The 24979-nt window shown below is 46.6% G+C and overlaps 1 protein-coding gene across 1 annotated transcript; it reads right to left on the bottom strand.

Moving 5' to 3' along the window:
• Positions 1-23119: 23119 nt before the first annotated feature.
• LOC123143588 (chlorophyll a-b binding protein of LHCII type 1) lies at positions 23120-24112 on the bottom strand. The gene has a single exon (XM_044562527.1). The coding sequence runs from the start codon at positions 24029-24031 to the stop codon at positions 23231-23233; it is 801 nt and encodes a 266-aa protein (XP_044418462.1). The 5' UTR covers positions 24032-24112; the 3' UTR covers positions 23120-23230.
• Between the last annotated feature and the right edge of the window lie 867 nt (positions 24113-24979).

The raw sequence follows: 24979 nt of genomic DNA, 5'->3' as shown, positions 1-24979 counted from the left end.
GTATATTCGGAGTCGGAGTGATAACTTTTTTCGGAGTGATGGTCGGAGTCGGAGCCGGATACCCATTCACCAACATGAGCTTGATGTCTTTGTTTTGTGTATCTCTTTGATGATTTGTCCTTCCTCTCCGAATCCTTGCTTCTCCGAGAGGGTCTTCATTCATAACGATCGTCTCTACTCCTTCTCTCTCTTGGTGGTGATTCATCTCTTCTACTTCTTCTTTTGGGAGAATCTTCTCTTCTTTTGTAGGGAGCCGTACACTCATTGGAGTAGTGTCCGGGTCTTCCACAATTATAGCAATTTCGTTCACGACTAGAAGATCTTTTGTCATTGTAGGACCTTGACTTGGAACTTATTTCCTTGCTTCTACTCTTGTAGAACTTGTTGAAGTTCTTCACCATTAGGCTCAATTCTTCATTGAAGGTTTGTTTCTCACTTGATGATGTGGGAGCATCACATGAGGCTTTGTAAGCACCGCTTGACTTGTTGTGAAGCTCTTCCTTATCCTTGAGAGACATCTCATGAGCAACAATTCTTCCAATGACTTCCCTTGGCTTGAGATCTTTGTAGTTGGGCATCATTTGGATCAATGTGCACACGGATCATATTTTCCATTCAAGGCTCTTAGGATCTTCTTGATGATGAATTTGTCGGTCATCTGTTCACTTCGTAAGCCGGCAATCTCGTTTGTAATGAGAGCAAGCCTAGAGTACATTTTAGCAACACCTTCACCATCCTTCATTTTGAACTTGTCAAGTTGACTTTGAAGCACATCCAATTTGGATTCCTTGACGGAGTCGGTACCTTCGTGCATGTCAATCAAAGTATCCCAAATTTCCTTTGCATTCTCAAGGCGGCTGATTTTGTTGAATTCTTCGGGGCACAATCCGTTGAAGAGGATATCACAAGCTTGAGCGTTGTATTGCAGCATCTTCAACTCTTCCGCCGTAGCTTCACGGTTTGGTTCTCTCCCATCGAAGAATTCACCTTGCAAGCTAATACACACACCTGCCAAGAACTAATACTCTGCTAGGTTGTGAAACCAAGGCTATGATCACCAAAAGCTATGGAAATCAAGGCAAATGGAGACCAAAGCTCTGATACCAATTGTAGGATCGAAAGTATGTCTAGAGGGGGGGTGATTAGACTACTTGACCAAATAAAAACTTAACCTTTTCCTAATTTTAGTTCTTGGCAGATTTTAACAACTTAGCACAAGTCAAGCAATCTTATCACAATTCAAGCAAGCATGCAAAGAGTATATGAGATGCAGAAAGTAAAGCATGCAACTTGCAAGAATGTAAAGGGAAGGGTTTGGAGAGTGCAAACACAATAGGAGACACAGATGTTTTTGTCGTGGTTCCGATAGGTGGTGCTATCATACATCCACGTTGATGGAGAGTTCAACCCACGAAGGGTAACGACTGCGTGAGTCCACGGAGGGCTCCACCCACGAAGGGTCCATGAAGAAGCAACCTTGTCTATCCCACCATGGCATCGCCCACGAAGGACTTGCCTCACTAGGGTAGATCTTCACGAAGTAGGTGATCTCCTTGCCCTTACAAACTCCTTGGTTCAACTCCACAATCTTGTCGGAGGCTCCCAAGTGACACCTAACCAATCTAGGAGACACCACTCCCCAAAAGGTAATAGATGGTGTGTTGATGATGAACTCCTTGCTCTTGTGCTTCAAATGATAGTCTCCCCAACACTCAACTCACTCTCATAGGATTGGATTTGGTGGAAATATGATTCGAGTGGAAAGCAACTTGGGGATGGCTAGAGATCAAGATTCATATGATTGGATTGGAATATCTTGATCTCAACACATGAGTAGGTGGCTCTCTCTCAGAAAATGGGTAATGGAAATGTAGGCACGTTCTGATGGCTCTCTCCATGAATGAAGAGTGGGTGGAGGGGTATATATAGCCTCCACACAAAATCTAACCGTTACACACAAATCACCAAACTCGGTGTGACCGAATCAGAAAACTCGGTCAGACCGATTTAGTTCAAAATGTGAACGTAGGATTTTCGGTGGGACCGACATGTCAACTTGGTGGGACCGATACCATTAGGGTTCGGGCATAACGTAATCTCGGTTAGACCGATTACTCAAACTCGGATGGACCGACTTTGGTAATAGACAAACAGAGAGTTGGTCAGGCGAACTCGGTGGGACCGATTCGCTCGTCTCGGTGGGACCGAAGCGTTACGAAAAGGAAATAGAGAGTTTGCATTGCAGACTCGGTGGGACCGATCGCTCAGCTCGGTGAGACCGAAATGTTACGAAGGGAAACAGAGAGTTTGCAATCCCATCTCGGTGAGACCGAGATCCCTATTGGTGAGACCGAAAAGACTAGGGTTTCTGGCAGTGGCTATGTCAAATGAACTCGGTGGCGCCGGATGGATCAAATCGGTGGGGCCGAGTTTGACTTTTGGTTTGGGACATATGTGGATATGAGAAAGTGGCTGAGGGCTTTGGAGCATATCACTAAGCACTTTGAGCAAGCAAGCCATTAAGCAACACCTCACCCCCTTTTAATAGTATTGGCTTTTCCTATGGACTCAATGTGATCTTGGATCACTAAAAGTAAAATGTAGAGCCTTGGACTTTGAAGCTTGAGCCAATCTTTTGTCCTTAGCATTTTGAGGGGTCCACATTCCTTATCCATGCCATGCCAATCATTGAACTTTTCTAAAATATTTATCTTGTAATGGCATTAGTTCAATGAGCTATATGTTGTTAATCATTACCAAAACCACCCAGGGATAGTTGCACTTTCAAAGAGTTAATATATGTACATACCAAAACAATTAATGCATCAATTAGCTAGTCATCACAGGCTTAATTAATATATATACCTCGCCGGACTTTGCAACAGCTCCCTCCTCCATTCGGTCACCGGAGTCGTCATCACGGTCTCCTTCTTCCACCGGCATTCCGTCACCGGAGCCATCATGATCATGTCCTTCCTCCTCCATTGTTCGATCACCGGAGCCTTCACCCTCTCCTTCCAGACCTTCGGTGTCGTTGAGAAATGACAAGACATCACCTCTGTCGAGGATTATGTCCCCCAACAACTGTTCTTTTTCCAAGTCTCTTTGCTCCATAGTTTCTGCAAATATTATAACATGTCAATTAATATACAAACATGAGAGATGGATATATTAGTGGCAAACATATACCTAGCTAGCTAATCACAACAAGGAATATTAATTAGTGGCCTCGACGCTTCTAGGGTTTGGGGTGGCCTCGACAACGCTTCTAGGGTTTGGGGGTGGCCTCGGCAACCCTTCTAGGGTTTGACGTGGCCTCGACGCTTCTAGGGTTTGGTCGGGCAAGAGGGGGTTGATCGACGTCCCCCCTCATGTTGAAGAGTTACCGAAGTTCTCTCATGAATGTCCGACGTCCGGACCGCCTCTCTCATGAATGTCAAACAAGGGATTTAACAAAATGGCGCCATTTTGGATGTGCAGAAAATGGTCCATATTTTTCCTGATCTCATCTACCCTACTATATGTCATGTTGTCTAGTGTCAAAGGATTCAAGTAAACCATGATTTCATCATTAGCCAGAAGTAACAGGCGCATAATGGTATGAAGCTCTCCAAAATTGTTTTGGAACGGAGTCCCGGATAGGATAATTAGCCTTTTGGTACGAAGTTCAGCAAGAGCCTTCCGAATATCGCTATTTGGAAGGCCTTTGCTAAAATTCATACAAAAACACGAATTATTCTATCTAGAACTCCGTTCCAAAACAACTTTGAAGAGCTTCGTAGCATCATACGCCTGTTACTTTTGGCTAATGATGTAGCCATGGATTTCTTCAATACTTTGACAGACAACATGACATATAGAAGAATATATATATATATAGATATATAGATGAGATCAGAAAAAAATTGGATCAACTTGTGCACATCCATAATGGGGGCATTCTTGATAAATCTCGACCCTCGACCCTCGACCCCTCGGCGACCCTCGACCCTCTACCCTAGTTCCCGACCCTCGACCGCTCGGCAATCCTCGACACCCTCGTTCCCGATAAAAAATAAGAAGAGGAAGAAGAAGAAAAAAAAAGAGGAGAAGAAGAAGGAATTGAGGAGAAATTATTCTATTTCTTCTTCTTCTTCTCCTCTTTTCTTCTTCTTCTTCTTCCTCTTCCTATTTTTTCTCCTCTTCTTCCTCTCCTCTTCTTCTCCTTCTTCCTCTTCTTATTTTCCCTTTTCCTCTCCTTCTTTTTCTTCTTCTTCCTTCTTCCTTCTTTCTGTTTTCTTCTTGTTCTTTTTCTCCTCTTTTTCCTCTCCTTCTCCTTTTCTTTTTCTTTTTCTTCTTCTTCCTTCTACCTTCTTCCTTCTTCCGATCCTCGACAACTAACCTAAAATGCACTAACCGAAAATCGATATCTACTAACAACCTAAATAAAAAATTAATACCTATATGAAAAAAACATATATGAACAAAAAAATGCTATGAACATCCATACATACATAGCCACATCCATACATACATATAGCCACATCCATACAAAAAATGCTATGAACATCCATAAAAAAACAAAGGAAGCAGCGGCGGCCATGGGCGTCGGCGACGGTCAGTGACGGGGATGGGAAAGGGGGCAACTCACTGGTGGCGCGACAACGAGGAACAGGCTCGGGGGCGCACGCGGCGACGGGGAGGAGGGCCCGGCGATGGAGCTGGAGGCCGGCGATGACGAGAGGAACGGGCTCGGGGCGCACATGGCTACGGGAAGGCCGACGACGACGAGGAACGGGCTCGGGGGCGCACGCGGCAACGGGGAGGAGGCCGGCGACGGTCAGCGGGACCGGGGACGGCGACGACGATGGGGCGGGGGCAGCGGACAGCTTCGGGGCAGCCTGGCGGCGTCGATGTTGTCGGCGTGGTCGGGGGCAACTGCGAGATGGAAGTGAAAAAATTCTTAAGTGTTGGTTATATAGGAAAGCCTTTGGTCCTGGTTCATGGCATCAACCGGGACCAATGCCCCCTTTAGTCCCGGTTGGTGCTACCAACCGGGACCAAAGGCCTTGTGCTGCCCTTGGCCAAAAAGTTTAGTCCCACCTCGCTAGTTGAGAGGGGCTCGGAGTGGTTTATAAGCCCCACTGCCGCTGCCCTCTCGAGCTCCTCTCAAATGCAGGCTTACGGGCCTAAACTCACTGTATCTGCCTGTGGGCCTACTGGGCCTTCTGCGGGCCTGAATCCTGGCCCACGGTTGGGTTTCTAGTCGTATTCAGGCCGTGGTGGCCTAGTAGGTGGCATTTTTTTCTAGTTTTTTTGTTTTGTTTTTGCTTTATTTATTTTCTTATGTTTCTACTTACAGTTTTTCAGTGATTCTTTTTTCTTTTAGGTCACAAAAATTATAAACTTTCTGTTAGTGCCATTAGTTTTCAAATTTGAATAGTTTAAATTTGAATTTTTTGAAATTTGTGTGAATCACTAGTTTGTGAATAACTTTATTATAAAAATAGATTTTTGAGTGATTCTTTTTCCTGCTATTTAATTTTACTGTGTTTATCATTATATTCAATTTGGTAATTTTTAGGTTATTTTAAATATTTGTTTTAATCAAAAACAGATTTTGTTATTTTAGTTTGCTATTAAAGTTTCTAACAAAAAATTTCTTTATGAAATTTCTTTTTGCTTTTAATGTTTTGAACAGAAAATACTTTGATAATTTTAGTTGCATAAATTTATATAATTTTAGTTTCAAATATACTAGAGGTTTATAAAAGCTTTTTAGTTGATTCCTTTTGCTATTAGAGTTTTATAAAAGCTTTTTAGTTGATTCTTTTTACTATTGAAGAATACTATAGTTTTGTTTTAGTTGATCATAACAGAATATTTTAATTGATTATTTTTAGTTTATTCTTTTTGCTATTAGTTCATTCTTTGAGCTAAATGACCCTGAAATTGAAAAGCACTACAAATGAACTCTGAAAAGGTTGAAAGTTGGCATGGTATCATCATTTCACCCACATAGCATGTGCTAAAAAGTTGAGAGGGTTACGACAAAAACTGGATACACTTCGTGTACAAAATGGACAATCTCTTTCGAAGTATCAGGGGTTCGGACGAAAACTCGTCTGTTACAAAGGGATTTCATGTTTTGAACTTATTTGAACTCCAGACTTTTTGTGTGTTCAAAATGCACCATTCAAAGCCACATCATCAATTTTCAACCCTTTCTGACTTCATCTGGTATTTTTCATGCATTTACTGATTTTTAAGCTAAATGACCCTGAAATTGAAAAGCACTACAAATGAACTCTGAAAAGGTTGAAAGTTGGCACTATAGGAGCATACCACATCACCCAGTACTTTCTCTCGATTTTTCTCCACTGCGACCCGTCAGCGGGTGCTCTCAACTTCCCGTCTTTCTTACGGTCCTTTCTGTGCCATATCAACTTGGCATGCTCTTTGTTTCTGAACAGACGTTTCAACCGTGGTATTATAGGAGCATACCACATCACCTTGGCAGGAACCCTCTTCCTGGGGCGCTCGCCGTCAACATCACCAGGGTCATCTCGTCTGATCTTATACCGTAATGCATCGCATACCGGGCATGCGTTCAAATCCTCGTACGCACCGCGGTACAGGATGCAGTCATTAGGGCATGCATGTATCTTCTGCACCTCCAATCCTAGAGGGCATACAACCTTCTTTGCTGCATACGTACTGTCAGGAAATTCGTTATCCTTTGGAAGCTTCTTCTTCAATATTTTCAGTAGCTTCTCAAACCCTTTGTCAGGTACATCATTCTCTGCCTTCCACTGTAGCAATTCCAGTGTGGTACCGAGATTTGTGTTGCCATCTTCGCAATTGGGGTACAACCCTTTTGTTGTGATCCTCTAACATGCGATCGAATTTTAGCTTCTCCTTTTTTACTTTCGCACTGTCTCTTTGCATCAACAATGACCTGGCGAAGATCATCATCGGGCACATCGTTTGGTTCATCTTGATCCTCAGCTTCCCCCGTTGCAGCATCACCATATTCAGGGGGCACATAGTTGCCATCATCCTCTTCTTCTTCGCTGTCTTCCATCATAACCCCTGTTTCTCCATGCTTGGTCCAAACATTATAGTGTGGCATGAAACCCTTATAAAGCAGGTGCGTGTGAATGGCTTTCGAGTCAGAGTAAGACCTCGTATTCCCACATATAGGGCATGGACAACACATAAAACCATTATGCTTGTTTGCCTCAGGTACTGCAAGAAAATTATGCATGCCCTCAATGTACTCGGAGGTGCGTTTGTTACCATACATCCATTGCCGGTTCATCTGCGTGCATTATATATAATTAAGTGTATCAAAAACCATTACAGAACATCATGAATAGATAAGTGACCAAATTAATAGAAGTTCATCATCACATTAAAACCAAAGTACATACATAGTTCTCATTGAACAACATATAGCTCTCCAGAGCATCTAATTAAACCGTAAATTGAAACTATGTAAAACATTTCAATGCAACAACAAATGCGATCATAATCGCAACTAAGGTAACAATTGATCCAACGGCATAATGATACCAAGCCTCAGTATGAATGGCATATTTTATTGTCTTAATAATCTTCAAGCGCATTGCATCCATCTTGATCTTGTGATCATGGACGACATCCGCAACATGCAACTCCAATATCATCTTCTCCTCCTCAATTTTTTTCAATTTTTCCTTCAAGTAATTGTTTTCTTCTTCAACTAAATTTAACTCTCGACAATAGGGTCGGTTGGAATTTCCGGTTCACATACCTCCTAGATAAAAAAATCTATGTCACGTTGGTCGGCATAATTGTCATAAACAATAAATGAACCAAATAGTTATAAAAGATAATATATACCACATCCGAATCATAGACAGGACGAGGGCCGACGGAGGCGGATACCAAAACCATCGCACAACATAATAACAAACAATAATAAAAGTAAGAAAATTACACAAGTATCTATCTAAATCATACAAGTAAGAACTTTTTTCTTTTAGAAAGAAGATAAGATCAAGAGGCTCACCACGGTGGTGCCGACGACGAGATCGGCACGGGCGATCGATGGCGGTGAGGACAGGGACGGGACAGGACGGACCGCCAAACCTAGACAAATCTTGAGGAAAATGGAGCTTGGACAAGGAGCTTTGAGAGGAGAAAGATTAAGTGTAGCTCGGGCATTTCATCGAACACCTCATGTGCATAGGAGGTGAGCTAGAGCACCACAAAGCTCTCCCATGCACGGCCGGCCAAAAAAATAGAGCACTCCACTGCTCTGCTCGCGGGCGAGGTGGTATATATAGGCATCTCATTGGTCCCAGTTCGTGGCTGGAACCAGGACTAAAGGACCCCCTTTGGTCCTGGTTCCAGCCATGAACCGGGACCAATGGTTGTGGGCCAAGGGCGAGGCCCATTGGTCCCAGTTCGTGTCTGGAACCGGGACTAAAGGGGGTAGACGAACCAGGACCAATGCCCCACGAGGCCCGGCCGGCCCCCTGGCCTCACGAACCGGGACCTATGCCACCATGGGTCCCGGTTCATGACTAAACCGGGATTAATGGGCTTACCTGCCTGGACCAAAGCCCTGTTTTCTACTAGGGTAGGTAGGCGAGAGAGGCGCCCCCCAACTGTACCCTGCATCCCAGTGGCTAGGAAGAAGAGATATGACCAGAGGACAGAGTTCCCGGAGCAGTCTGAAAACACGACCTCTGTGAGAAGGTACCACAGGTAGGCCCTCGCGTACTGCTCCACCGTACCCCCATCGGCATTTACGGGGCATTTCTTCCGGTTCTTCAGGAGCCAGGGCAGCGATACACCGGATGTTCGGTTACCCTTAGTGTCGGGGCAGTCATCGATGAGGGTGGTAGCCCTCTGCTGCGAGTTGGTCCTCTCCACTCGCCCGGTGAGTGCATGACCTTCGATCGGTAGGGCCGTAATCATCCCCCAATCCTCGAGGGTCACCGTCATCTCCCCGCATGGGAGATGGAAATTATGCGTCTTGGGTCGCCACCGGTCAATCAAAGCCGTGAGAGCTACATGGACGAGCGTCGGCGGCTGACGCTTGAACAGTAGGACGAAACCCAACAGTCGGGCTCTCCTGAAGTACGGCGTGTAGCGCTCGTCATACTCCATCTTCACGGCATTCGTGTGACCCTGCATGCGCAGTGGTAGGAGCATCTGTCAAAAAGTGGACGCCAAAAGTTAGTAACTTATTTTCATCAATCCCAAAACTTTGGTTCAATATTTCGACCATAGTACTTACCACTCCGTTCTCTATGAAATGGGCACGATGACCCTTGTCAAACGCGTATTCAAGCATGGAGTACCACTTGCCAATGTTGCCCGCAAGAGGTGCCCGCCTAAATAAAATTTCATAAACATAAGCATTATAAGCATAAGCATAAATAAAAAATGAAACATGGTTGATTCATTCATACACCATTCATATATTTATTCATACAATATTCATATATAACATCCACATGCATCATATATCAAAACAAATTCCTCCAACATGCATCATATCATCATTTTTCTAACAAAAAAATTATAAACTAGGGTTCATCTTGAGGGTTCACCATTTTTTCTCCAACAACATCCACTATACATCTTGCATCATATCATATCAACATGCATCATATATCAAAACAAATTCCTCCAACATTCATCATATCATCATTTTTTAACAATTTTTTTATAAACTAGGGTTCATCTTGAGGGTTCACGATTTTATCTCCAACAACATCCACAATACATCTTGCATCATATCATATCAACATGCATCATATATCAAAACAAATTCCTCCAACATGCATCATATCATCATTTTTCTAAACTAAAAAAAATATGAACTAGGGTTCATCTTCACACTACCATTCGAACTAGTGAGTAGTGTTCATATTCAACACCACTAGTGATTAGAGAACATCTAAAATCAACCTAAAACAATCCTAGGTAAAAAAATCCAATCTTAGTTCAAAAATAGGGGTGATTTGAAGCAAATAATGGGTCGAATTGGAAGCTATTTGACTAAAAGTAATTGGAGGGATTGGAGGAGCTTACTTTTCTTTCTTCGGAGCCATCTCGATCCGCAAAAACGGTGAAGAAACAAAGAAGATCCAAGGGGAGGAGTAGAGAGGGGCGAGCAAGAGCAAGAACTCTGTTCTTGGCGGCTGGGAGGAGAGGGGATGGGGGAGATGGGGCTGGGGCGGGTGCGTCGGCCCGTATAACTGCTCGCACCCTACTGCCAGGGTCCACGGCGGTAAGGTTATACAGGCTACCACCAGGGACAGTGGCAGTAGGGGGGACGGAGGGGGACGACGGCCGTCTGGGGCTGCTGACGTGGATTAGCCCTGGCGGTAGGATGTGTAACCCTACCACCAGGACCCATGGCGGTAAGAAAAAGAGTCAGATTTCAAAACAAAATCGAACGAGGGTCAGATCCTGAAAATCTTTGCTAAAAGGGTCAAAACACGAAATTCGGCCCCTGCAATTGAATTGAGATCATTCATGATTGTTGTTTTGATGGAAACTTCCATGAAAGTGTATATTAGTGTTTCCTTTGCTCTGACCCCACAAATTCACCAGCGTCAACAACCTACACAATCATATGAGCCACCGTTGATCCGAGCAAATAATGATAATGGTTAACTAAGCACGAGACGAAATATTTACCTGTTCTCGTGGATTGTAATCACAACGATCATATCGATGCAAGTCACAACATTCAAGACAAAAAAAATCTTGCATTGCTTTTGCAAAAAATTCTCATAATATACATCATGGTAATACAACTCAGACCGCACAACAACACACTTCATGGTGTGCATGATCTTTAAGACATCTTACTTGCCGGGGACAAAGTTCGTGGCAAACGCCCATGCGTTGTTGTTGACTGGGTCAGCGATGTGGTCAGCGAGGTTCTCAAGTGGGCCCTTGCCCGTGACGATAGCTTGGACAAAGAAGCCGAACATTGAGAACATGGCAAGGCGACCATTCTTGATCTCCTTCACCTTGAGCTCGGCGAATGCCTCAGGGTCGTCGGCTAGGCCCAGAGGGTCGAAGCTGCCTCCTGGGTATAGTGGGTCGACGATCTCACCGAGTGGGCCACCAGCAACGCTGTACCCCTCGACGGCACCCATGAGGACGACCTGGCATGCCCAAATAGTTAGGATGCTTTGCGCGTGCACAAGACTGGGGTTGCCGAGGTAGTGAGACCACCCTCACTAAAGATTTGGGAGCCGGCCTTGAACCAAACAGCCTCGCCAAACTTGACGCCGTTGCGGGCGAGCAACTCAGGGAAGACGCAACCAAGTGCCCCAAGCATGGCCCAACGACAGTGGATCACTTCCAGCTCCCGATTCTTGGAGAAGGTCTCGAGGTCAGCCGAAAGTCCAGCAGTGTCCCAACCATAATCGCCTGGGAACTCACCGATGAGGTAGCTCGGGGGCTCACGAGAGAGTGGGCCGAGGTAGAGCACACGGTCGGCACCGTACCATGGGCTACCAGAGGTAACCTGTTTCACCTTCGCTGCAGTCTTACGCATGGTGACACGGGCCTCACCGAAGAGAGCCGATGACGGTATGTTCTTCATCATCTTGCCGGCAAAGGACGAGGAGGAAAGGGACATGGCAGTCGCTGCCATTGGAGAGCTAAGACTGGAGTCTGCTGTATGGGTTCTCCAAGAGAGGCGTGAGTGTGAATATGACTTGATAGGAGAGGGGGATGTGGCTACTTAAGGCAGCGGAAGGTGGGATAGGGCAGGTGTCTAAGCTTTACAAGATAAACATGGATAGAGAGAAAAATCCCCTCCTCTGGCGCTCCCACGGGCGGCAGGGGAGGAAACCCTAGTCGCCGCCGAACCGCGACCCTCTCCCCATCCCTCCCCTCGCTGCCGCCAGGGCGTGCTGGCGGGCGAAGCCCGCCCGGCATGGGCGGCGGCGGGGCGCTCTCTCCTTCTCGCGAGGCGGGATCGTCGTGGGGCGATCTACCCTGGCCGGAACGCGGCGTTGTGCGGGGCGCGGCGACGCTGGGCTGCCACGGTGGCTGGTGTGGAGGGCTGCACGAGGCGGGATGCGTGCTGGTGATGGTTGCGGCGGCCGGTGGTCGTTCTGCCGGATCTGGACGACGCGGGGGTGGTGGCACCTGTGCTAGGCAGAGTCGGGCGAGATCCCCTTCGGGCTGGCATCCGTGGTGCATGCGGTTTTGCTGGTTGCTCGCCGGATTCGTCCTGTAGCTTGCGCTCGGCCTTGATCGGCGCCGAGGCAGGTCGGGGAGGCATCCCCCGGGTGCTCGAGATGTGCTATTGGTGGCTGTGCTAGATGTGCAGCTACTGACACCGGTGGAGTCCGACGGCCCTTCTCCATGGAGGCGGGACAGGGCGGTGGTGGTCATCTCCTCCGTCGGAGGTGGTCGGCCTGAGGCTAGGTGGTCGGATCTCCAGATCCGTCATCTAGTCCTGGCTACGAGTCGGGGAAACATGGTTGCCGGAGAAAACCGAGCCGACGGCAGGCAATGGCGGCGTCCTCGCCGTTACCTTGATGGAGGCATCGTCGTGTAACTACTGTCGACCCACTCGTGCTGCTCCGGGGGAAACCCTAGGATCTGGTGTTCCAGATCGGACGATGGCGGCACTGCGGTGTCGTTTCTCTCTTGGGAGCATCGTTTCTGGAGCAGCGCTGGAAGTCAGAGGCAGGAGGTGGAGCGGCTTCATCTTGCACGGAGCTTCGGTGGAGATGTCAAGTCATGCCTGACCGACAGGTGCTACGCTTTGTCCTGCCTGGTCGGCAGGTGCTACGCACGATAGATCTTCCAAGGACTTCAAGCCGTGTCGGCTGCTGGTACTTGGCAGCATGGCGCTGAGGTGTATGAGTGGCGACCGCGACGTGCTCAGCTGTTTGCGCGCAGGGAGGAGGTGTCGTTGGGCGCCATGGTGGCGTCGACGATAGCTGGACCGAGCAAGGTTGATGCATCAGTACAGTTCTGAAGATGGAGCGGTGGCAGTTGGCGGCGGCGGCCTCTGAGAGCACGCCGGACCAGTGTGTGCCCCAGACCCGGCAAGTGGCTAGGTTGGGGTCTCAGGTCTTAGATGTTAGGCTTGGCTGCGATGTCTGTTTGGTATTAGGCCCAGGCTATCTGCGCCCCTTCATCAACTGGATAGGTGTAGCGACAGTTTGTTGCTTAGACGGCGGCTTTAGTCTTACTGTTATATGACTTTGTAAGGTCTTGTGAGAATAATTAATAAAGTGGCTGTATGCATCGCCCAGATGCAGAGGCCGGGGGTCATCCTCCTTTTCTAAAAAAAATTTGGTGCTGCAGAGATCTCTTCGTGTCAGAACACTTGGAGCAGCGAGAACCAGGAAATGCGTATTGCCGCGAGCTTGTGGCTAGAAGTGGCTGTGACCAGGATCTCCTTGGAGACTGCTGATTGGATCAAGTGTGAGTGAGATCTGCACTAGGAAGCATCGCGCAGCGTCACACCGCTAGCTGTTGTCCTCATGTATCCTTTAGCGTTCAGAAATCTAAAATCAGAATAGGCCGTGGTAAAAGATCACATTATTGAGCCAAATTCCATACATAAAACTAAATATATTCATTTTTTCTCGGAAAAATGTAGGTACACCTTAATTTTCCATTCAACTAACAAGTAAATTAACTTATTTAATTTACATCTGCACATTCTGTATGTTTTAGATTAAAGTAAATGACTTACGGATCCGGATCTGTAGAACCTGGATATTGGCGCATCCACTAAAGCATTTTAACTTAAAAAAGAGTAAAAAAGAAGAGACAGAGAAAAGAATTAAACAAATTCTGTAGCGAACGTGGTCGAGTGTTCTACTCATGAAGGAAGTTCGCCAAGAATTGACTTCCGTGTTCTTCTAGGAAAGAAAACAAAATCGCAACATCAAAAATCTTGAATAGTAACTTTTATACAGATTTGACTTTTTTTTAGAACGAAGGCTCAGAAGAGCCCGGCTTTGAATTAACAAAGCCATCAACCGGCCAGGATTACAAGAACACCAACTAACAAGAAAAGCAAAAAGAAAAACAAGCGGCTGATACAAGGAGCCAAGCGAAACAGATTCTAAGGCAGCAGCGATAGCAACACGCCAGGCTGCTGCCATCACCCTACAGGACGACCTACACCATCCGGACAAGCTATGGACTTGAGAGGATGCACCACGGCGCAAGCTTCGTGATCGTAGCCCAACTCGAAGACAGAACATACACTCCTCTGGAACTGCCACTGCAAAGGGCCCCTGCCCTCTCATCCTGGCTCGAAGGATGCCGCACCGGCAGGCAGCAGCTCGGTTCACCCTAGAACCCAGAGGAAGACGTCCAAGCTGCGCATGAGGAAGGAACTAGGAGCAGACCTGCTAGCACAGAGCACACCATTCCGAGCACCGTCGCCGTCCGCGGTTAAGCCACACCGAAGGGCTAGAGCTGTCGGCCACAGTCGCAGCAACACGGGAAACAACGATGAGCCACCGAAGAAAAGGCGATGAAGCGCCGAGCCAAGCTGCCACCCGCCACCATCGCACCCACAACCTGACTCTCTCGCCGCCCCTGCGATCCCCGGACTGCGCCTCCAAGAAGGAACACGACACGGATGTGTCGTCGCCGCCCGAAACAGGGGACCTAGGCTTTCACCTAGCAGGGAACGGAAGGAGGGGAAGAAGGATCCTCACCACAGCCTCCAGGGAGGAGAACGACGCCCGTGGCGACGCCTGCGATGTGGCTGCGCCGGCCAGGGGTTTCCCCCGGATCCAACCCCACTCGACGAGATCCGTGCTGCCGGCGCCCGAGAAGAACGGCCAAAGCCGCTAGGACCCGGATCCGGCGATGGAAGGAGCAGATCGGGGCGGAGAGGGTGAGATGCATCTGGCGGCCGCAACCGCGCAGGGGAGGCCGCACACCGGCGCCCGTGGACCGACGCCTCCTCGTCCCCCGCGAGACCGAGGGAGGCGCCTCACTAGCTCCGGCCGGAATGGCCCGCTGCCCGGGCCACCCTGCGCTCTCCGCCCGGGGCCGTCGCCCCGGATGCCGAGACCCTCCACGCGAAGTGGAGCCGCCAGATCCCCCGCCGCCACCTTCATCGGTGTCGAGCGCACGCCGGCGCACACCTCTGGCGGCGGCGGAGGGGAAGGGGAGGGGGGAGGAGGGGTGCGGCGGCGGCGGTTAGGGTTTCCCCCGAGTCGCCTCAGAGGAGACGACGCGGGGGCGGGGGGGGGGGGGGGGGGGGGGAGGTCCCTGTGGTGTGGGAAAGATTGATTCCTCTCTCTCTCGATTTGACCTTTTGTTTGCACAAAAGACCATGGGAGTCGCTCCTTCACGAAACTTTACATGTGAGTATAACATTAGACCATGTCTTTACACAAAGTTACAGAATTCTTTATCATTTTTGCTATTTTAAAAATATCTTTTCAATACAGGTGCATCTAGACCCAGGTTCCACTGGGTATTTTCGCTCATTATACTGCTACTGAAATAAACATGTTAGCTTTGGTAAATAAAAATACTACTAATTTAACCCTAAATGAAAATATTCATCCTTTCTTAATAATCTTGTACAAACAAAAAAAATCAAAGTGCCTAACATTACAACATAAATTAGGAAAATAAAATGATGGAGGCTATTACTTTGATATTAAACTAGTGTTTGTTTAAGATGTTAGTTTCCCAAATTTCTGGGATAACGTACACGCATATCTTTGTTTTTATCTGATGCTAGACGACTCCAAATACATTGCATGCATGTGATCACAAATAATATTATCGTTTCGCAACATTGCCGTATAAATTCACATACTACTTCAAAACATCAGTGTTGAGTCAATTTCATCTGCGTGCTTATGCTTTTTACTTAATTTTTTTTCAAAAAGGGGTATCCCCGGCCTCTGCATCAGAACGATGCATACAGCCATATTGTTGATAAGCAAAAGGTTCAATAAAAGTCTTCATGTCTGAAGAAAGAAAAGAGACTCACACAGAGCCCAAGCAAAATAACAGGATAGCCACAACCGGCAGGCAAAAAGATAAGATAGGAAACTAAACATCTATCCTATTACATGACCGCCATCCAAACCGGTTGAAAATATTCCGTGCTACCGTCTCCCATCGGATAGATCCAGTAACCAGACGCTACCTGGCCTCCGTCGGAGTGAGTAGCGACCACATACGGATCAGTGCAGTGGCTCGGAAGATAACCTGCAAGAAATGAATATTTGTTGTTCTAATAAAAACCAAATCATTTCTGCAGTTCCAAACTGCCCATAACAAAGCACATACTCCTACACGGATATGTCTCGCTATTTCTGGTTCTATCCCATCTAGCCACGTCCCAAATAACCTGTTGATAGTATTCGGAGGAGTAATATTAAATGCTATGTGGACCGACCGGCACAGAATTTTTGCCAATGGGCAGTCAAGAAAGAGGTGTTTGATGGATTCGTCACTACCACAGAAAATACATCTTGTGGATCATGTCTAGTTGCGTTTTGCCAAATTGTCCTTAGTTAGAGTGACTTGTTTATGGACAAACCACATAAACACTTTGATTTTTAAAGGCACTTTGACTTTCCAAACATGTTTCGAACGAGGAATAGAGCTAGAGTTGATGACATCCAAATACATGGATTTAACCGAAAACTCTCCATTCTTTGTTAGTTTCCAGAGCAACTGGTCGGGCTGTTGAGATAGGTGAACATCCATCAATCTTCTCACAAGATGGAGCCAAACTTCCCAACGGTTTCCCGCTAGCGTCCTCCTGAATTGAATATTAAGAGGATTGGACTGTAATACTGTTGCAACGTAAGCGTCTCTTCGCTGAGCAATATTATAGAGAGAAGGATATTGGAGTGCAAGGGGCGTCTCCCCTAGCCATGTATCATCCCAGAACCTCGTGGTAGTACCATTTTCAACTACAAATTTTGTCCTGTTGAAAAAGACTGATTGCACTCTCATCAGTCCTTTCCAAAAAGGAGAATCAGTCGGCCTTACGGTCACCTGAGATAGTGTTTTGGATTGAAGGTACTTATTCCACAGAATCTGGGCCCACGTGGCATCCGTCTCTACAGATAGCTTATACAACCACTTGCTGAGTAAACATCTGTTCTTCACCTCTAAATTTTCAATGCCGATACCCCCTTGGTCTTTCGGTCTACAAATGATATCCCCTTTAGCGAGTCTGTATTTTCGTTTTAATTCATCGCTCTGCCAGAAGAAGCGCGATTGATAGAAATATAGCCTTTTCCGGACTCCAACTAGTACCTCAAAAAAGGACAAGAGAAACATAGGCATACTCGTGAGGATCGAATTAATGAGAATTAGTCGGCCTCCGTATGACATAAGCTTGCCCTTCCAGCAGCTTAGTTTTTTTTCAAATCGATCCTCAATGCACTTCCATTCTTTGTTGGAAAGCTTGCGATGGTGGATTCGTATACCCAAATACGTGAAGGGTAAAGACCCCAATTCGCACCCGAACAATTGTTTGTAAGCTTCTTGTTCATCTTTAGCTCTTCCAAAGCAGAACAATTCACTTTTATTGAAGTTAATCTTTAACCCCGAGAATTGTTCGAACAGGCATAACACAAGCTTCATGTTCCTTGCTTTTGCCAAATCATGCTCCATGAAGATGATAGTATCATCAGCGTACTGCAGGATAGACACTCCTCTGTCAACTAAATGCGAAACGAGGCCACCTACCTGGTCGTCATCCTTAGCCCTTCCTATTAGGATTGTCAACATGTCAACCACTATGTTGAACAGAATCGGTGACATCAGGTCTCCTTGCCTCAGACCCTTGTGTGCCTGAAAGTAATGACCTATGTGATCATTCACTTTGATTCCAACACTCCCTTTTTGCGTGAAAGAATCTACCTGGTTTCTCCAGGACTGATCGAATCCTTTCATACGCAAGGCCTGCTGAAGAAAAGGCCATCTTACCTTATCGTACGCTTTCTCAAAATCCACTTTGAAAACCACCCCATCTAGTTTTTTCGTGTGGATTTCATGGAGAATTTTATGTAGGACCACAACCCCTTCTAGGATGTTTCTGTCCGGCATGAAAGCAGTTTGAGATGGCTGCACCACAGAATGCGCAATCTGCGTAAGCCTATTAGTCCCAACCTTGGTGAAAATTTTAAGCTAACATTAAGAAGACAGATCGGCCTGAACTGTTCAATCCGCACGGCCTCTGTTTTCTTAGGAAGCAAAGTAATTATTCCGTAATTCAAGTGAAATAGCTGCAAATGTCCAGAAAATAAATCATGGAACATCGGGAGCAAGTCACCCTTAATAATGTGCCAACACTTCTTATAAAACTCCGCCGGAAAACCATCCGGCCCTGGAGCTTTATTATTCTTCATTTCTGAAATTGCCTCAAACACCTCTTTCTCCGAAAATGGGGCGGTCAAAATATCGTTCTCATCCCTTCTAGCTGAGGCACATCCTCAGCCCTCGACTCATCCAAGGATACAAAATTATCCTCAGGCGGCCCAAACAACTGCTTATAGTAATTGGTGATGTATAATTTTAGGTTCTCCTGTCCTAAAATCGTCCCCTCATCTTGCTCGAGCTGAAAGATTCTCTTCTTTCGATGCTTGCCATTCGCAATCATATGGAAGAATTAAGTGTTATCATCCCCTTGGACGATTTTGCGAACTTTAGCTCGCAGTGCTCACTTCAATTCCTCTTCTCGAAGCAGTTCTTTCAGTCTCATTTCCGCCTCCACTTTAGTTTCCAGCTCCCTGGTATCTAGAATGGAGGACTCGACTTTTAAATCTAGGGATTGACTAAGTAAAAGGAGCCTTTCCTTTTCAACCTTATAAATCCCACTTAAATGTTTGGCCCATCCACGTAAGAAACGTCTTAGGTGTCTTATCTTGTTTTGCCATCTTTGAACATTCGACCTCCCTCCTGAATCTTTAGCCCATTCTCTCGCTATCAGATCTAGGAACCCTTCTCTTTCAAGCCACGCTAATTCGAAAGAAAAAGTGTTCTTGTTCCCCAGGTGCGTTGCCTCTCCAGAGTCAACCAGCAACGGTGTATGGTCGGAAATCGCGCGTGATAATGCTTGGACTGTCACCAGGGGAAATTTCAGCTCCCATTCGACGCTAGCAAGGACACGATCCAACTTCTCAAATGTCGGGATTGGTAACGTATTGGCCCAAGTGAATTTTCTACCGGACAGCTCTATCTCTCTAAGATCCAAACTTTCAATGATTGTATTAAACATAAACGACCATCTGCCGTCAAAGTTATCATTGTTTTTTTCCTCCCGTCTTCGAATAATGTTAAAATTGCCCCCAACCAGAATTGGGAGCTGCTCGCTACCACAAATACGGACTAGATCCGCCAAAAAGTCTCGTTTTAGTTCAGGCTGCGTGGCGCCATACACCGCCACCAAAGCCCAATTAAACCCATCAGCCTTCGATCTGACCTGAAACTTAACTGCAAAATCACCCATAACCACATTGCGGACTTCCAACGTATCGCATTTAACCCCAAGTAAAATCCCACCGGATCTTCCTCTTGGAGGTAGGCAATGCCAATCGAATTCGACACCTCCCGATAAAGTACTAAGAAACTGGGGAGTAAAATTATCCCTGCCAATTTCGGAGAGGGCGATAAATTCCAACTTGTGTTCTATAGAAGCATCCGCTAGAAACCTTCTTTTAGCCAAGTCCTTAAGACCTCTGCTATTCCAAAAGATTCCTTTCATACTTCATCATGAAATTTTTTAGTGGCCCGGATCCTAGCACTTCTACGCACAGCCGAAGCCGGATAAATCTTTTGTTTCCACTTGCATTTAGGCTTGTTTTGTTCCTCTACTCGGTCCTCACAACCAAGCTCAGTTGACCTAACCACCTGAGAATCTGCAAGAATGGAATCCCTAGGGGAGATAGAACACTCATCCTCCTCAGTTTCAGGAAGAGAGGGTGCAAGATCCACACAAAAGCTATCAAGTATCCTAACTCCCAACGCATCTACATCCGAGTCGTTCATAGGTTTAACAGCCGCTAAGTTTTGAATCATTTCTAAGGCACGTTCCGCTTCAGATCTAGGTTATCATTAATGGATTTAGAAATTTCACTACCATTACTACCTAGTGAAACTCCCAACTGATTTGCATTATGAATAATCTCATCATTAGAAAAATGCAAAAAAGAATTGGAGGTGTTGACTGACATACCCATAGTGACCTCAATGTCACGAAGCTTGGCCGCCCGCATGGTGCACCTTAGCTGCATGTCATCAACATCCGGCTGATCCTGGAGGCGACAACTCATCCATCGACCTTCGGACACAGGATCCGGAATCCCTCCAAAGGCGATGATGTCATCCCGCGTTTAATTTTTATGTGTTTAGCTCTTAAATTAGCACAGAAATGTGTGTTTCCACTTCAGATAACAATGCCCTGGTGGTGAACCGAACCACATGGCTTTGGGATGTGGTCGCTTTGGGGAGTTCTTTTTGTGAAAGAAAGGAAGGATTGCTTGAAATATATAATGGGGGGCAGGGGAGGGTGAAGGCTTTCGCTGGAGTGGTTGGGTTGGGGGAGGGCAGTTAGCTCGGATAGATACAATCTTGCATTCTTTCTGATTGATGGTACAATCTTGGGCTATTGTTCAGGTAATGTGTCAGGTGAAAACGATCAATATTAGTTGAGTGGTGAAATTGGGTAAGAACAAAAAAGATTGGTTCAAGAATTGGATCAGTATAAAAATGTCTAGAAGTTAGGTAGTTCTTAGATGATTGACATTTGCTGACAGAATAGCCTCATTAGTTTAGGGGCAACGAGACATCACCTGAGAGGGTGGTGATTACGGCATGGGATACCGGGGATGATCGTGTGGGACACAATGTTGTTCTAGCTTTCAGGATTGGACCAGGATTAATTTGGATTCATATACTAGACCTACTTGCATTCATCCTAGGAGTTACTAACAATGGTTGCTTTATGTTAGGTCTGATAAATTTTAAGTAGTAGCACGGAGGCACTTCTGCACTGGACAAATCTAACGATGTTTTAGCTGGTGAGAATGATTTTTTTTAGAATCACGGGGGGGGGGGGGGGGGGAGCTCCCCACCTGAATATATTACTCAAAAGCCGCCAAGGCAGCAAGCACAGAATTACAAAGGCACCGCGCAGCGTGCAGAGAGGTAGGAACGCCACGAGGAGACGTCCTCCTTGTCACATGTTGCCATGAGACGATGTGACCAAAGGTCTAGGTCAAAGATAAGAGCCCTGAGGGTTATTACAGAACGTTGGTCAATGTTTCTAAACAACATGTCATTGCACGCAGCCCATATCTTCCAAAGGAGAGACATGAGAATAATTGGCCAAGTCTTGTGTGGCAGGTGGTGAGGTAATGGAGTGTCCCAAAGGTCGATGATGTCCTCCACCTGTGGTAGGATGCCTACCCGCTGCCAGACTCGGTTGGCAAGGGGGCAGGTGAGAAAGAGATGCATGGAGTCCTCAGGTAGCATGGCACAACGAGGACATATGTCTGTGGAGATGATCTGCTTGTGGGCAAGGTTGGCCCTGGTGTTGAGACGATCCTTGAAGAGGAGCCAGGCAAAAAAAAAATCTTGCGTGGAACCTTGGAGCGCCAAATGAGGGGAGCAAGAGGATCACTATCCAGGCCATGAGTGTGCCGTACGCATGCTTGGTGGAGAAGGCAAGACCCCGAAGTAGAAACCTTTGGTCTTCCTCAGCCGAGGGAACGAAATCCTGCAAAACAGCCAACAACGCAACAAGCTCTTGCTCTGCCAGAAGGGAGAGACGGTTAAGGAGGTTAGCTTCTAAACCGTATCGCAGCACATTAGCCAGCTTAACCAGCTGAAGAGTGGAGTGTGAGAACAGGTGAGGAAAGTGTGAGCTAGAGGTGTTGGGGTGAGCCAAGTGTCGTGCCAGAAATAAGTGTGGGTCCCACTGTTTGTTAGGACGAAGGAGATGGACTGTAGAGTGGGTATTTGCTGCGCAATGGTACGACAGAGAAAGGAGTTTTGGGGTGGGGGTGAGACTAGTGCATTTGGGTGTTGAAGATCCAACCATTCCAGCTAGGGGGTGGAGGAGGATGTCAGGGCCTTGGCTGCAAATTTCATGAGCAAGCATTTATTCTGAAGATGCAAGTTTTTGAGTCCTAGACCACCATATTTTTTCGGAATACACACGTTTTTCCATGCAATAAGGCATTGGGCTCCTGAACATGAATCCTCACCCTCCCAAAAGAAAGCTCTACGAATGGAGTCTAGGGTTTTTAAAACCTTTTTGGGGATACGAAAGACTGACATGAAGTAGGTGAGGAGGGAGTCGAGGACTGCGGAGATAAGAATGAGGCAATCACCTTTGTCAAGCAGCTTAGCACGCCAACCAGCCAGCAGCATGCGGGAGCGTTCTAGGAGGGGATCGAAGGCATTGGATGGAGGCTTAGTAGGGGAGAGAGGGAGGCCAAGGTAGGTTTGGGGGAAGGGGGCGCGTGAGCAGCCCATGGCAAGGGCGGTGTCGTTAGCAACGGTGTCATCTGTGTGTAGGGTTGCAAGCGTGGTTTTGGAGAAGTTGATGGTTAGCCCAGTAACGTTGGCAAAGTTGGTTAGGATTACTCTTAGTGGTGCAGCAAATACGTAGAAGCCGAACACGAATACGTGGTGAGAGGGTATATCATTCTTGATTACTAGATCAATGTCTATATATGTCTCTAAGTTGTCCAAATCACAAAGTAAAAATGTAGAGAGATCTGAAAAATCACTGCTGCAGTATAACTGGATGCACTCTGTTTGGTTGGAAAATAAGAAATTAAACAAAATCATAGCCTTGCAATTGAGTGGGATGGATTTAGATCATTTCTCATGGTTGGCTTGATGGAAGGCCGGCAGAATATACACGAAACATAAAGCTTGGCTGAAATATCTACACTTGTGTTTCCCTCACTCGGGCCCCACAAATTCACCTGCACACATGATTATATAAGTTGCCACTCGTCTAGGCACAATACGGTAATAGTTAATTAAGCCCACCGCAAAGTGTTTATTTGCTCCTGTTATTGTGATTGTGATGATATGATCATAAAAAAAATAGTCAAATGGACGCAAGCTACGACATGGAAGGTGGAAAAATCTAACAATGCCTTTGCATAAAATTCTCATAATGTTACATCATGATAGTACAACTCAGACCATAGGACAACATGCCTTATGGCGAGCACAGTCCCAAGACACCTTACTTGCCGGGGACAAAGTTGGTGGCGAATGCCCATGCATTGTTGTTGACAGGGTCGGCGATGTGGTCAGCAAGGTTCTCAAGAGGGCCCTTGCCCGTGACGATAGCTTGGACAAAGAAGCCAAACATTGAGAACATGGCAAGACGACCATTCTTGATCTCCTTCACCTTGAGCTCGGAAAATGCCTCAGGGTCGTCAGCTAGGCCAAGAGGGTCGAAGCTGCCGCCTGGGTAGAGTGGGTCGACGATCTCACCAAGCGGGCCACCGGCAATGCGGTACCCCTCAACAGCACCCATGAGCACGACCTGGCATGCCCAAATAGCTAGGATGCTTTGCGCGTGGACGAGGCTGGGGTTGCCAAGATAGTCAAGACCACCCTCACTAAAGATTTGGGAGCCGGCCTTAAACCAAACGGCCTCACCGAACTTCACGCCATTGCGGGCCAGCAACTCCGGAAAGACACAACCAAGTGCTCCGAGCATGGCCCAGCGACAGTGGATCACTTCGAGCTCCCGGTTCTTGGCGAAAGTCTCGGGGTCAGCTGAAAGCCCAGCAGTGTCCCACCCATAGTCACCAGGAAACTCACCGGTCAGGTAGCTCGGGGGCTCACCAGAGAGTGGGCCGAGGTAGAGCACCCGGTCAGCACCATACCATGGGCTGCCAGAGGAAACCTGCTTAGCCTTCGCTGCAGTCTTGCGCATGGTCACACGGGCCTCGCCGAAGAGAGCTGGCGATGGTACATTCTTCACCGCCTTGCCAGCAAAGGTCGAGGAGGAGAGGGACGTGGTGGTCGCCGCCATTGGAGAGCTAAGAAAAATGTCTGCTGTATGGGTTCTCAAAGAAAGGTGAGAGTGTGGAGATGGCTTGACAGGAGAGGGGGAGGTAGCTATATAAGGTAGCGAGGTGGCATAGGGGATTGATGTGGTGTGTAAAGCTGACAAGATCAACATGGATAGAGAGAGAAATCTTGAGCTTTGACGCCATTGGTGCCGGAGAGATATGTTGCTCTCTCTGAACACTTGGCACATCGAGAGCCAGGAAATGGTTCTGTTGCGTGCTTGTGGCTAGGAGTGGCTGTGACCAGGATCTCCTTGGAGACAGCTGATTGGGTCACGTGTGTTAGTGAGATCTGTTAATAGTAGTGCCTGTTTCGCATGCAGCAGATTTCTTCTCTGCTGGAACCTGGAAGTAGTCAATTCAAGCTCGTTGAAAGGAATTACTAACACTAGGACGCCCTGATGTACTCCGCATATTTTAGTGTTTATAAATGGTGGATATGGTAGAATTGACCGCTGGATGAGCCTTTTTTTTTGAGTGCGCAACGATACCACTTAAATTTGGAAAACAAAATGGTGGATACGGTTACATGAAACTAATGTTAGTTTCAGATGTTATTTTCACAAATTTTTGTGATAACATACACATATATACCTTCTTTTTCACATGTCTATGACCGTACATAATAATATTGTTTGACTATATTGCACTGTGTGTTCACATATACCAGTTTTTCAGATGATGATCAAAAGATCAGAATCGAGTCAAATTCATATACGTGCTTATAAATTTCACTTATAATTGTGTATGTGTGATATTTTTACGTGTTTAGCTCTTAAATTAGGACAGGAAACCCCTTTTTTGAACCATGATTACTATGGAAATCTCATAAACAAATATAATTTGAAGTTTAACCTCTCACGCTCTGTGTGTGTGTGACTCTCATGTCGCTGTATCTTTTCTGTATTGGC

The sequence above is a fragment of the Triticum aestivum genome, chromosome 6D, assembly GCF_018294505.1.
Source record: "Triticum aestivum cultivar Chinese Spring chromosome 6D, IWGSC CS RefSeq v2.1, whole genome shotgun sequence".
Classification (NCBI taxonomy): domain Eukaryota; kingdom Viridiplantae; phylum Streptophyta; class Magnoliopsida; order Poales; family Poaceae; genus Triticum; species Triticum aestivum.
The sequence above is the reverse complement of the archived record's forward strand: the minus strand, read 5'-3'. Positions and strand labels throughout refer to the sequence as shown.

Bases quoted from the DNA above. Each gene is read 5' to 3' on its own strand.
- LOC123143588 (XM_044562527.1), bottom strand. From the start codon at position 24,031: ATGGCGGCGACCACCACGTCCCTCTCCTCCTCGACCTTTGCTGGCAAG.